We start from the raw sequence: 13,561 nt of genomic DNA, 5'->3' as shown, positions 1-13,561 counted from the left end.
TCAAGTAGAATGACTCCTTTCAACTTGAAATGCAATGAAGCTATGCTCCTCTTTAAACAAAGCTTTTGCAGACGGGTCAAAATTACTAGCAGCAAGTGATTGTGCCCATGCAACATCACTGTCTAATTCAGTGATGGTTTTCCCCTTCCTAGTTTTTTTCCCAAGGAATCAGGTAACAGAGCAAACACAAATGCACTTGGTCTAGTCAGTACATGCAGTCTCTCTCTGCACTCACCAGGTTGCAAAGTGACAGCACGATTAGTGAAGGATTTAACTACTCCAAGGATGACCCTTGTTCTTTAAGGCAAAGTCCCCTTCTACCCCCTCCCAAAAAAGCTTTCCAGAGGAGTTGGAGATTAAACAAGATAAACTCAGGTGTGGCCAGCAACCAGAACAAGTGACCCTAACAGAAAATGGGACAAGTACTGTTAAGATAAGATACTAGCTGCTCAGTAGCATTAGTTTGGGTGGGGCCTGCCTTCCTACCTCCTTCCAAGAGCTCCCTGGCTGTCATGTACTGTGCTTTGAGGGCTTTGCCACTAAATAACAAAGATAAAAACTGAGTGCTGAACAAAAACCACACATTACCTAAGCTTTCTGTCCCTGGATGGTCCCTCTTAACTCTTAAGAATGGGGTTGTAGAGAAAGTCGACTATTTTGTTACATTCTTTTATTCCTTATTTATAACTCTTTATCCCTCTCTGCAGAGAAGAGAGGTCTCTTTTGTAAAGCCCAAAACCACTGATGTCATGTGGATCATTAATTCCTTAGCCAATCTGGAAAAATCCTCGAGGCTCTTAGCTCTAAACTTCTAAGGTGCACATGGTGGGGAGGAGAAATAACTCTGAAAGATCCAACTCTTCCCAGTTCCCAAGGTGGAAATGGCTCTAACAAACCATGTTGTTATTATCTGGAGCCTCTTCAAGGCTCTGTATACCCCAGGCAGAACTGGAGCCCTCTGTTTCTTTGAAGTCTCAGACAGTATGATTGGGTTTTGCCTGAGGAGGATGGCCAAGATGAAGGTACTGATCATGTTCACTTTCTTATCAGACTACTGTCTGCTTTGAGCTACACTGAGATGAGAAAAGCTAAATTGATGCTGTGCAAATACTCTCTTTCCATCTCAGACTCAAGCCTGTCTGCCTCAGCACCTCTAACTGAATTCTCTGTATAGATTAAACACTGCATTTGTTTGTCTTTTAAAGTGCTCCGGGCAAGATGCTGACAGTTTGTTCATATCTTTTTAAGAAAGAAAGGGATGAGCACCAGGAAAGATGAAACATTGCCAAATTCCAGCTCCAGATGGCTGAGCAGACTGGACAGTGGATTCTGTGGCCCAAGACTCGGATTCAATGTCTACCTCAACCACTGCTTTACCAGGTAGCTTTGCCTGTCATTGCTTCAATAACAAGATGGATTCACTTTTGACCAGGGAATCCGGGAGCAAATGGAAGGAAGAAAAATCATCCCTTTACATCCCTTGAGGAAGTAAAATAGTCCTTGGTTTCCTAAAGATTCCCTTATTTATACAAAATATCATGTCCTTACAGCTAGTATTCAGCAATTATTATTCTAAAATGCTATTGGAGAGTGATATCAGATCCACCTTTCACTGGAAATTCTTAAGTGAACTACATAACATAAAACTTCAACAGCCTTGTTTGTTGGGTAATAGTTTGGATAAAGATGCTGGTCGATGCTGTTATCAACTATTTTTAAGATGAAACTTGATTAATGCCTAATAAGGTCCCCTCTCAGTTTCATTCTTTAGCAATTAGAATTGACAACCCAGTCAGGACCCTGCAGCCTATAAGGCTGATTTTAAAATACCTTTCTCTTTTATTGTGGGTTTCCCCCCAGGGCCTCACTGCATTAATATAAAATATGTACTCTGCTCCTTCTGTGTCACATGCTGCCTCATATTGACTGAAAACATTCCCCCTTGGGCCTGTACCCCAGGCTGCTTCTAAATGGTAAGGCCTCTGCTCTCTTTGTCCAATAACCGAGGAGGCTAAATAAAGTATTCATGAGTGCAAGAAGAAACCAAAACAATTAAGTTACATACATTTGAAAACAGCCTCCTTGAATATTTCAGGAGCACTTTGTTGCCCAATTGTCTGCTATTCAATGAGGCTGGATGATCCTGTTACACTGGAAAGCCGGAGTCCCATGGCCCTTACCCAGAGGTCAGCCAAAATAACACAACAACACACTACACAGATGGTATTACACCCTACTGGAGGGACAGACTTTATCCAGGTCTGAGCCAAAAGACTGCACGATACTAAGACACAGCTCAGGCTTCCTCCTTTTAATCCCCTGACCTACCTCTCTAGTTAGTGTCTAAAAAGTGTAAACTGAAGATGCATGGCCAGGCAAGGCTGTATTAACTTTAATCTTGCCAGTTGGGTGTCCAGAGCAGGTAACAACAGTGAATAATTGGTAGTTATGACAACAGCAGTGACTCTGTCATGACTAGGAATCAGCAAACAGGCCATTGTATCCTTCTTCTGCAGCTTCACTGTTGTTGTGTCCTGTGCTAAAAACAGATGTGATTTTGTGCTTCCATCACACTTTCTTTTTACTGGGCACACCGAGCTGCCTGGGTGGCCTCCAACAAGGAGCAGTCCTTGCTCCCCCTTCCCCTTTCCTGCATAGCAGGGAACCATGGGTTTGATTCAGAACTCATGTGAATCGGTGAAATCCCCTGGATTTGAACTGGTTTTCAGACCAATTATACATGAATGCAAGAGACTTTCCAGTTGTGTGGGCCACAGCCCTGATGTGTGGCTGCTCACAGGGCTTATTCTCTCCCATGAGAAAGGACTTCTCTGCAGAAAGCATCATAGCCCCTGAAGTATAAATCAAAGGATCAAAGTGGAAAGTTAGATTGTCCAGACTGAAATGATTACACCCAGGTACTTGAATATCCTCAACAGATGCTAATAAGCTTGCAGAGATAAAGATAGAAGGAATCTTGCAGCTCGGGGGTGAGGTTTCATATTACAGCTCCACTGACTTTCTGACTGCCATCAGAAAGGGGCCACCTCTTCCTTCCAGTATCTTCTGCATTCCTCAGTTGTTTCCTTTGCACCAGTTCTGGTGATCATCTCAGTGCAATTTGACTTACAGGTGATTTGATGTAATGGTGAGCTTCCTCTGAAACGACTGGGCACACTTACCTGCAATCACTTTTGCTGGTTATTCTCTTACTCCAGATCATAAGGCAAAACTGGTTCAGCAAAATTTTAACATAGTTAAAAATAAAGTTGAAAACTACAAATATGTACTTGGAGAAGAAAAGGAGTAGGAACAAATGAACAGCAGAACAGCTCTTAGCAGTGACACCACACACCTGAAACTCCTTTAAGGTTCCTAAGCTCTGGGGGCGAATGAGGAGGAGAGTACAGGGAGGTTTGAGTACCTAGAAGATGGTTTGGTTTTGAAACTTTGACAGATACTCTGTAAAAAATAGATTACTCTTTAGTGTAGTATTAGGTCATACATGTTTTTTGTGCCCAATTGTATTGTCCTTACAATTTTGCAATCATAGACACTCTTATTGTGCTTTGCTACCAAAGATCTGGGACAACCATTTATTATCATCATCATAGAGCTTGCAACTGACACCAGGCTACCTCACTCTACCCATCTCCACAGAAGCAGCATGAAGGAAAGGCTTTTCCTCAACCAGAAACCAAGACATGTTTGGCAAGAAGCTGTGCTTGGGAGGGACTGTTTCTACCCAAGCAGCAGTGGGAACAAATTAATCAACAGCAGAATGTTTCAAGGGCCATGGTACTCCACAGCAGCCTTTTCACAGGGGGTTGGGTTGATCCTTTTGTAAATTGTGCCTAATCTGGAAAGCCTGTCAAACATCATCATCGTGTCAGAGGTCAATGTGCTGCATGGAAATAATCCAAGCACTTGGTGCCTGTGGTTGTTAGTGAAGGCATTGACTTTTCTGTGACCAAGAGCTTTGCGGCAGCGACTGAAGGAACCAGTCTCCTGCACCCGGCTTACCTCAGGGAATCAGCTACAGCTGCCACACAACTTCGGCCTTTGCTTGAGAGAGACCACTAAGTCAAATAGTGTGTCTTAGCAAGGATCCTTGGGCTTCAGTTGAAAAATTGCACTGAAGTCTGTCTCATTCTTTAGCTATCCCAGTCCTGCTTTGATTAAAGACATCCCCATTCATGGGGCCACATAGGCAGTGATGTGCTTTGCAGGCTCAGTTTAAGACTACAGTCCAGGCATGTGTTTATTCCAGCTGCAATAGACACAAACTGTACTCTAAAGAAAGAAACCAATTAAGCTGTAAAAAAATGTCATTCTCTCACTAACAAGACACGCCTCAGGCCTTAGGACTAAGATGAAAAGTACTTTTCCTTCCAACGTTATGTTCTTCTAATAGAACTGTTAGACAAAACCAGCAAACATTCAGTTGCTAAACATCCAAGGAAATCTTTGCACTCCTGTTGGAGGTGATGGGGAAGAGCTCCAGGTCAAGCTTTTCTAGGACTAGAGAACTTGGGTACCAAATATGCAATCCTATAAAAGAGCTCACATTACAATAAAGTATTTGACCTAAAACTCAGGCCCACTATAAAACAGCATCCCATATTAAGTACCCAATATGTGTATTCAGATGTGGAGAATTCAGGCTGTTCTTTAGTTGTGATCCAAGACTTTCCCCCTCCACAGGTCTGCAAGGGTTAGGGAACATGCTGCCAGCACAGCTCAATGAAAGCATTTTTTCAAGCACTGGCAGCTAGTGTTAACAGCAGCTCAGCTCCTGCAGCAAAGGGGCACTTCACAGTGCCAGACCCCAGTGAGGCTGCATGAAGCAGAAGGGGAGAGCACTGCCAAAGCCTGACTGGCAACAACGTTAATGAGGGCCAATGAGCCCTCAAGAGTGCTTCCAAGCATTAAGCTCTTGGAGACAGCAAACTTCTATCAGATCCCAGACAAGGAGTTCAAGTGAAAAGTAGAAGTAGGCACAAAACTCGAGGAGTTTGGCAGCAGCTGAATCCTCTGATCAGAAACAGCCTATTATCATTACTGTCAGCTGATGGGCAGACTGAGGGTAACAGCAAAGCTCAGAAGGCAATTCCTGAAAGGGAGAAATGCAGAGGGATTTTTTTTCCCCCATTACATTCAAAAGCTTCTTACAGACATTCATTGAAGACTCCATCCTTCACATCTCATCCCATCACTGATTTTACTTGCTAGTGGTTTTCTGACAGCACAAAAAATACATCCTAATTCTGTCATGAGCCTTTCCATCCTCTCCTACTCAGCTCAGAATATAACCAAAAGCACAGTACGTGAGTTCTAGTCCTCATCTGCTTTGCCACTTTGCTGCTTCTCTTGTAATTTAGGTAGGGCAGCTCTAAAAGGATCCATAATGCCCTTTGCTCCCAACAATAAACCAAGCACTTCATTCTAGTGAATCCTTCAGCTGCAGGTTTCAAATAAGCACTGCTAGGAAAAGTCTGCCCTAGTTCAGCACCTATCATAAATTACTCCTGTTTTACCTTAGCTACAATTCCAGTAATAGTCTGACTTGTGCTTTCAGGAAAATAACAAGAAGCTTAAAGTTTTTTTGGTCTGTTTTTAAATCCAATTTTACTTTAAACAGTATGAATTATGACACCATTCTTTTGTCTATCTTTTTCAGTGGACCTGCTGGATTTTTCAAGTTCACAGAATCATAGAATTCTATGTTATAAAAAGTTATAAATTATCCCAAGCCTGACAGCAAATGAAATACTCTGGAGGAAAAAAAAAGGCATTGGAATCAGTCCATCTGTGAGAAGCAGAAAGGAGCTGCTTGGTGCACCAGGATCACACCAGCTCAGCAGCTGCTGATTAAACCACAACCTCCTGTAAATTTGCAGGATCAGTGCCTGGCACAAGAGGTGGGAAAGAGCAGGCCACCTTTCTGCTAGCCTCTGTCCTGCAGTCATAGAAACAAGGAAATAATGAACTTAGTAGAAATAAAGAAATGCAAACTAGTTTGTCAGACCACAGACAGCAGGAGAGAAGACTCTCTAAAACCTCATTAGCAATGAATTAGGTCTCAAAGGAGATACTAATACTTCTAGAAGGAAAGGTGCCTGAAACACCACCTGAGCAACAGCAACTCTGCAGGCATATTCTCTGTAGAATATAAAGTGCCACCCTAGTACTCTGAGAAAGAAAAGATCTCTCCTCCTTGCTCAGGAAGATAAAGCCCAAAGCAAGAGGGCTTCCAACTAGAAGTTTCTAAAGCGTGCCAAGGATGACAGCTCAGTACCCAGTATGAAGGGATTTAGCCCTTTCTCACTGAGTCTCATAGTGCTATAAGCAAATTACAGGGGAAAGAGACTACTCTCCTCTTAGCTGGAAAAGAAGAAAGTGGTTTTAGGTCCCTAAGGAGCAACAAACTCCTCTATATGGAGTTTCTCCAGTTTCAGTTCAAAATCCATTGGCTGACTAGTAGAGCAGCATTACCAGATCAACTGTTTCTCCCTTCAGTGTGCAATCACCCAAGTTATTTCAGTTCAAGCTAACAGATGAGCTTCTAGGGACTACCTTCTGAACTAGTGCCCTTTCCTGGCTACACGATGTACAGATTGCAGGACACTGATAGGATCAGTTTGCTTGTCACATGCATTTTCTCCAAACCACCACCTTGCTCAACAAGGCCACTTAATCTCCAGGAGTGCTCTTTGCCTCTCCAGCCCAGAGAGAGACAGCTCCACCTTCTTCAAGGAGTTAAGTGGGCATGAGCCTGTTGCCAACGTGAAAGAAACTGCTGATGGAAAGAATAGATATGAGAGCAGACAAGGATCACAAAAGGGAATTTAGAGTTTTATTTCCAAAAAAAAAAGAGCAAGGTAGTGTTGAAACAAAAATCAAGTTCAATTAGTTTTCCTCTGATTTGAATGGCTACAAAAATAGATTCTACCCAAATCCATAAAGCCAGTTAACAGTACCATAACAAACAACCCCCCAAATTACTCATCCAGATACCACATACAGCAGTCACAGGAATCTAACATATATTATTTAATTATCTCTTAAAAACAACACAAGGTTTCTGAAGTGTTTCTGTTCAAACTGAACTAGCCCCACGATTCTAAACAATTGTACAAAAAATAACGTTAACCCAGTCGGAGGTAACAGTGTGCGTTTATTAAACCCTGCTCCGAGGCAGCGACGTTTATAATTTAAAATCCAGCCCAGTAGAAAAGAGAAATGTGCAAACATTTAAAAGTTAGATGTACTCAAGAGGCTTGTGGTGCATCAGACCTGGCAATCCGCTTCTGTCCTAACACAAGGCAGGCTCTCCAAGAGATGTCTCTAGTGAGGCAGCACAAAGGAGAGGCAGAGGCAGGCATGCACGTGCATGCAGGTTGCAGCTCAGGAGCCTGCGATGCAGGGAGCAGTGGTGCCCTCTCCCAGGGACGGTTTGCCCAATCAGTAGTGTTATGGCACTCAATGCGATGCCAGAAAGTCCATGATGAATTCTGGTCAGTCTGCTTTGGGATAAAAGAATGCAAAAGGTATTTTAGGAAAAAAAAGTTGCAAGCTAATGAGTTGATTCACTCGACAGGTAATTGCCATGAGCTCTGGCTACCTCTCCAGTTTGCTTAATGGTAAGGTGTTAGGAGTTAGGCAGGAACCTTCAAAGGATTTTTTAGTTCTTCCTTTAAAACTGAAGCAGCACATTTACTCATGTGGCACAATGTGCTGAACAGTGCTAGTACATCACTCATCCAGCAGGTTCCCTCTAGAAAATTCATCTCAGAGTTCTGCACTGTTGCAAACCATTTCAATAAGCTGAATTTTGTAAACAAACTGAGTTCTACTTTCTGCCTCCTTCAGCTACTTCCCCGGGCCTGAAATATCTCTAGCCTTACATACCTCCTCCATTACTTAGTCCATGGCCTAATGGACTTCTTGCCAAATTTCTTTCCACATAGCTCCTGCAATGACACAAGAAAAGACTCATTATTGCAACGCAGTGGCATCCCTTCCACTCCCAGCTGCTGACAGAAGACCAGGATTAGGTAGTGTCCAGAGGAAGTGCGCAGAGCAGAGCATGTCAGGCAGTCACTTATCCTTACACACCAGCAGGGACCAATCCCACCAAGCTTCCTGCATCCGTTGCAAAACAGTAGTCCTTTGGCTACACTTGGTAGCCCCTGTCACCTGAACAACAGTATTCTAGGGAGACAAGATAAAGCCCCGCACCCATGGTGGTAGCTTAGCTCTACCGTATAGACAGAATGGGAGCAGATACTGAACGTGTCCAAGTGACAGTGTCAAGCCAGGATTAAAACTCCAGAGTCCCATCCTCGACCAACTAAGCCCATGTGGCCTGCCCTTAGATCAGTATGGGTTGACACGAATAGAAACCTGTATGCGAATACTCAGAGTCCTGCTCCTTTGGGATGTGGGAATGTGATCTCTCCTGCTTTTCGGAGAGAAAGAGACAAAGCATTATTCATTAAAAAAAGGTCAAGGGACACCATGTGAAAGAGAATCTGCCTCTCTCTTACTGTTGGCAGTTTGTGGGGGACACACAGGATCAGATTCCAGCACAAGGATCCCTGCCATCACCTTGGACATCCCCCTGCGTTCAACCAGAAATGCCCTCCCTTGCCAGCCCCACCCATTAGGAACTGAAGTTGGTTGATGCTTACCCTCTGCCTGCCTCCAGAGTGCTCTGGATCTCCTTCAGGACTTCTGGAAAGCAGAGGGTTAAAGCAGTGAGCCAAAACAGTGGAGATCTGCTTTCAGACAGCAGCCTAGCCACATTCCACCTCCCCTCTAAACAGCCTTTGAAACCTGCCTCCCACAACACAGAGGTCAGACCTTGTAATATCATTGCCTCTGCAGCAGTACCAGGTTTTTACTGAACAGTCTGGCATAAAGGACTGAAGCAGTCGTTTGCCAGGGGAAATATTGCCATTCCCAGAGTACCAAAGCCCCAAAGGGATGGTCTGTTCCAGCTGCCATTTTACGTAAGTCCTACTGGAAAGTAAAGATCCTTCCCTTATCACAGAAGCTACGTGGAACAACCCTTGCCTGAGGGCATGACAGATGTCCAACCTCTCACTTCTAGTGATTTATGAAAACCCAGTATTTCTACCAGTCTTGTGTAATTGCAGATTCCTTGGAATGGAGTACTGGAATCCACAAAATCCCCAGCAGCTTTCTTCTTTTCACACCCAGAAAGGCACTTGCCCTGTTAGTAGCAAGACTTCATCTCACTCACTTTCATCATTGAGTAAGGCATGTTCCATCAGCCTCCCAGACTTCCTTTCTAAAAAAAAGTAGGAAAAAGGCTTGTACCTAATAATATTTTCCCCTTTCCATGAAACACATGCAGTTCTGAAACCCACAATAGATCTGGACTTGTATTTTTTTTCCCTGTTAAGTACCTTTTGACTTTACTGAATGCTTCACAACTAATCCTTAAAGCCTCTCTCATACTGAAACGTATTTTCCAGCAATACTAATTTGGCTAACAGAAGATCTAATCTGCAATTTCAGACTTTATCTTCCCACAACCTCTCCCCTCCAGCAGAAACTGGAGGAAATTTTAGATACAGCATACAAAATGCTCTATCCTTTTGAAGGCAACGTTGCCACGTGCAACTTGCTTTAGAGCTCTGGCAGCTACAGTGTCCAGGCAGGTCATAATGTTTCCCTCTTGCCCCTCCTTACTGTCACCTTTCTTCAGTAGAAAGTATCATCTCTGGTAAAAGGAAAAATGGTTCAGATTTACATGGCATCATGCTACATTTAGTACAGTTATTTTTTGCTTACCATCTTCTCCATAGTCACCTGAACTTCTTCCTGATCCCCTAGAATAGGAAAGCAGGCAGAAAATAATCACTGACTGAGGCAGGGTGTAGAGAATCCATGTATACTTTTAGGAATCAGAAGCCCCAGTGCATGCTAACTAAATGGTTTGTGAAGCAAGAATGTAGCAAGGGCTTCATCACACCTTAGTGATGCAGGAGTCTGCAGGCACCAGAGAATACTTCTAAACCTTTGGGATAAAATTCCTATAGTATGTCTATGTCTATCTACTGTTATTTGACATGCTCCTGATGTTCCAAGAGGAGAGAAGGAACACTGGATTTCCCTTCACAGAGCAACAGTTCAGCCTTGTCATTAACACACAGCCCCGATTATGCAAGAGTCAGGTGTCAGGCAGATGCATTGTTAGGGAACCAGTAAAGCAAGTCAGAGCTTACAGTTTACGACTCTAGCTTAGGGATACCAATTCCAGTGCTTCATTACTTTGTCCCACCAGCTCTACTGGAAGTAGGAAAACCACCAGGGAGAAGGTTACGTTCCTTGATGCCATTTTGATCCATCTAGCAATGCTGTTACAGACTTCAAAGTGGTTTTGTTGGTCGTTGGGTTTTTTTATCTCGCTACTCAGACAGTGTGTGAGAGTTTTTACAGACTTTACCTGGATTTTCTTGCAGCATTCTCCATGCCAGACTTATTGTGCACATGATTGTTGCTTGTAACTTCTGGCATGTCCACAATGCACCGGGGCTCCACTAACCATTTAGTAGAAAGGGAAAACCTCTCAAACTCCGATGGTGAGATCAGATAGAAACCTAGAGATGATTGAAAATTCATAAGTCCAAGAATTCAAGTCCAGAGCTACAGGTGATGTAAAAAAGAAAGAACAGCTCTGAGCATCCTTTGTGTTTGGCAGAAAGGGTTTGCATTTCCTCTTATCTAAGTGAAGAGGAACCACTGAGGAAGGTATTATTCTAGTTTCCCAAGGATTGGCTAACCTGAAGACTGGGCAATTTAAGAATAAGTTAAGAGATAATTGCATTGTCCTGTGCTGACACTTAGAGAAAGCAGCATAGAAAGACATAAAAACTGAAGTGCAAAGCAGTGATCCACCTTTTGCAGCCACAGGATGTTGGATCCCAGGTTCTGCAATGTGAGTGTTGAGCCATTTCCCCAGTGCCTGATGCTTAGAGAGCCATTCTCGTGACTCTCAACAAGAGGAGGGTGACCAGATGGAAGCTACCTATGGTGCACATGCAACCCCTTAGCTGAAAACCATTGTACTCATTAATAATGGAATGAGCTGACTTCTGCTTCTGCTAATTCACATCAGCACCTGTTTGCAACTGGTATTGGCCAGAAATATAATGGACATTTACTTAATATTCACATATATACACAGTCAGTTCCCAACTAAACCCTATAATCCCTCTTCCACTGTCTCAAACACACAGAGGCAGATGTTTGGGAGAAGCACACCTTACCTTGGCCATACTTGGTGAATACACAGGACGCAATGCCACTCACATCCTCCTTACGGATGCAAGGGTAGCGCGTCTGTAACTTGAGGAAGGGCAGTGAGATGATCTGAATGTCTCCCAGGTTAGTCAGGACAGCCAGGTCATTCTCACAGTAATCGTCAGTCTTGCAGCTGCCAAAGTTCGCAACAGTCGCCTTTCGTACCCTACAGCCCTCCAGGGCTGTCAGCTTGAGCTTCATTTTGGAGCTAACCTTGGGTAACGTGAATACCTGCCCAGAGAAAAAAGGCACTGACGTCCTCCCAGCAGCAGCTGCACCTCAGGACATCTGCTGCTCCCTCCTTTAACAATGTTTGCATTCACAGTGATTACACACAGGTGTAATCCGAGTCACCCTGCTCTTCCACAAGAAATCGTCAGCCACCATCAGTGTCAGAATGTTTCTGTTCTGACATCAAGCAGTTTTATGCTTCAGGCTGCAAACTGCATTTCTCTCAACTCTTTCAAAAAACCCCATATTTGACTACAGTTACAGAAAGAGAACAGGGTTTAGGCTGTGTGCTCTCCCACATGAAAAAGCCAGGGCCAGCCTACAGCAAGCTGCTTTAGGTTAATGTGCAAAACAAGAAGCTTTTTAGTTGCTTTACAGAAATGCTTACCAATTCCTGCTTCTGTACTAAGCACAGCAAAAACTTTTTCCCCAATGCAGAAAGCAGCCTTGTCCAAAAAGCATAACGTAATATAGGAATAAAATCTCTATGTTCATCATGTGCAGCACTATGCTGAATACCCGGTTTGTCAGCACACACCTGATTTGTGGACTGCACCAAAAGAAGTGCTATCTGAGGGGTGTTATTCAGGTACAGAAGAATAAGCATTACCAAGAGTTATCTTTCCACTGATCAGTGCTCAGTGCTTTAGCAGATTTTATGCACAGTCCATATGCACCTCTTGAGTGATACTTACCTTAAATTGTTCTTCAGATACCACCAACAGTTGATGGCTGCCTTGCATATCAGGACTCTTAGAAAGGTCATGTGCTACTTCTAGAGGTTCTGGGAGGGGAGTGCTGCGTCCATCCAAGACAAGTATACTCACAACAGGAGCCCTATGCATCAGCTGGATCTCTTTGGCTAGACAAGCAAGATAAAGAGGAAAATAATCAAGAACCCCAAACAGGAGTCTAGTCAGAGACACTGTGTAGACACACTCTCAGAGTTGGACACCTAGGCAATGTGGCTATAGAAACCCTGCCTAAAAAGATTTAGTAATTGAAGGGCATTTGGACTGAACTAGTTTGTGTTAAACAGTAACTATAATTACCTAAAGACCAGCTGTCAGATGAGGTACACGTGCACTGCAGCTTGATGGCAAACTTCAACTCCAGCTGACACAAATTTAAGTTTCTGAAGTGTGCAGGAATGAGGCTAAGGCATGTCAAGCAGTGCTGGAGCTCACACTCAGCTCAGCTGTTGCAGCAAGCACTGCTTAGCTCACACACTGCTACATTTAGCTCCACTCTCACTGATAAACAGCAGCAACCGAGCCGCCTTACTTTTCTGTGCATAACTCTTGGTTATACGAGCGATAGCTCAGATCCATTAGGCCCTTGCTGTCACAAGGCACTTACCCTGCTCAGCCCGGACAGGCTCATCCATCCTCCTCTCTGCTGGAGGAACGTGTAAAGAGAAGGCGTAGACTGTACCTCCGTTGGTGCCTGCCCACAAAGACGGGCAGTGGCGGGAGCCTGGAGCAACAAGAAGGCTCATGAGCAAGGCACCATCTGTGGCATCCTTGGGTAACTGCTTCCTTCTGCAATGCACATTTCCCCCTCTGTTCACATCCTAAATACCTTTATATTAGGGCAGATTTGCCAAGGAAACTACAGCTTCTTAGCACTTCTTTTCATGATACATGTCCATCAGCAACCCTGATAAAGGACGTGACGTGAGCAAAGGGAACAGAGTGCTGTTCCCATCAGCCACCACAACTACTGCATACAGTTTTCATGTATTTCTATCACATGACCAGACTAAACCTGTGCATGGTATCAGTTTGGGCTCTGATGCACAACCAGCCACCACCTTCACCTAATTAAAAGGCTCTGCTGGGGGCTGGGTTGAACTTGTAATGAGACAATGAAAACCTTATACTAAAAAGTCAGATGTTATTCCAGCACACTTGAAAACCATATGTAAGGCTGCATTCAAAGATAAACTACTATTTGCCTTGGATTAACCAGCAGCCAGAGTGGCTGAATAACAATT

At 43.8% G+C, this 13,561-nt stretch overlaps 1 protein-coding gene across 6 annotated transcripts in view; it reads right to left on the bottom strand.

The window, feature by feature from the left end:
- Positions 1–6,879: 6,879 nt before the first annotated feature.
- LLGL2 (LLGL scribble cell polarity complex component 2) overlaps positions 6,880–13,561 on the bottom strand; it is a 33,269-nt gene continuing 26,587 nt past the window's right edge. The window contains exons 18-27 of one of the 6 annotated variants that reach the window (XM_062010776.1): positions 12,925–13,041; positions 12,261–12,427; positions 11,301–11,565; positions 10,478–10,631; positions 9,823–9,860; positions 9,269–9,316; positions 8,694–8,736; positions 8,407–8,461; positions 7,912–7,973; positions 6,880–7,526 (exon numbers count right to left, since the gene is read on the bottom strand). In XM_062010776.1, the coding sequence (XP_061866760.1) occupies positions 7,920–7,973; positions 8,407–8,461; positions 8,694–8,736; positions 9,269–9,316; positions 9,823–9,860; positions 10,478–10,631; positions 11,301–11,565; positions 12,261–12,427; positions 12,925–13,041 (941 nt within the window). In that variant the 3' untranslated portion in view covers positions 6,880–7,526; positions 7,912–7,919. The remainder of the gene's footprint in view (positions 7,527–7,911; positions 7,974–8,406; positions 8,462–8,693; positions 8,737–9,268; positions 9,317–9,822; positions 9,861–10,477; positions 10,632–11,300; positions 11,566–12,260; positions 12,428–12,924; positions 13,042–13,561) is intronic. The other 5 variants (XM_062010777.1, XM_062010778.1, XM_062010779.1 and 2 more) reach the window with 5 other exon arrangements.

The sequence above is a fragment of the Colius striatus genome, chromosome 18 (assembly GCF_028858725.1).
Source record: "Colius striatus isolate bColStr4 chromosome 18, bColStr4.1.hap1, whole genome shotgun sequence".
Taxonomy (NCBI): Eukaryota; Metazoa; Chordata; class Aves; order Coliiformes; family Coliidae; genus Colius; species Colius striatus.
This window is presented reverse-complemented; position numbering and strand designations above follow the sequence as displayed.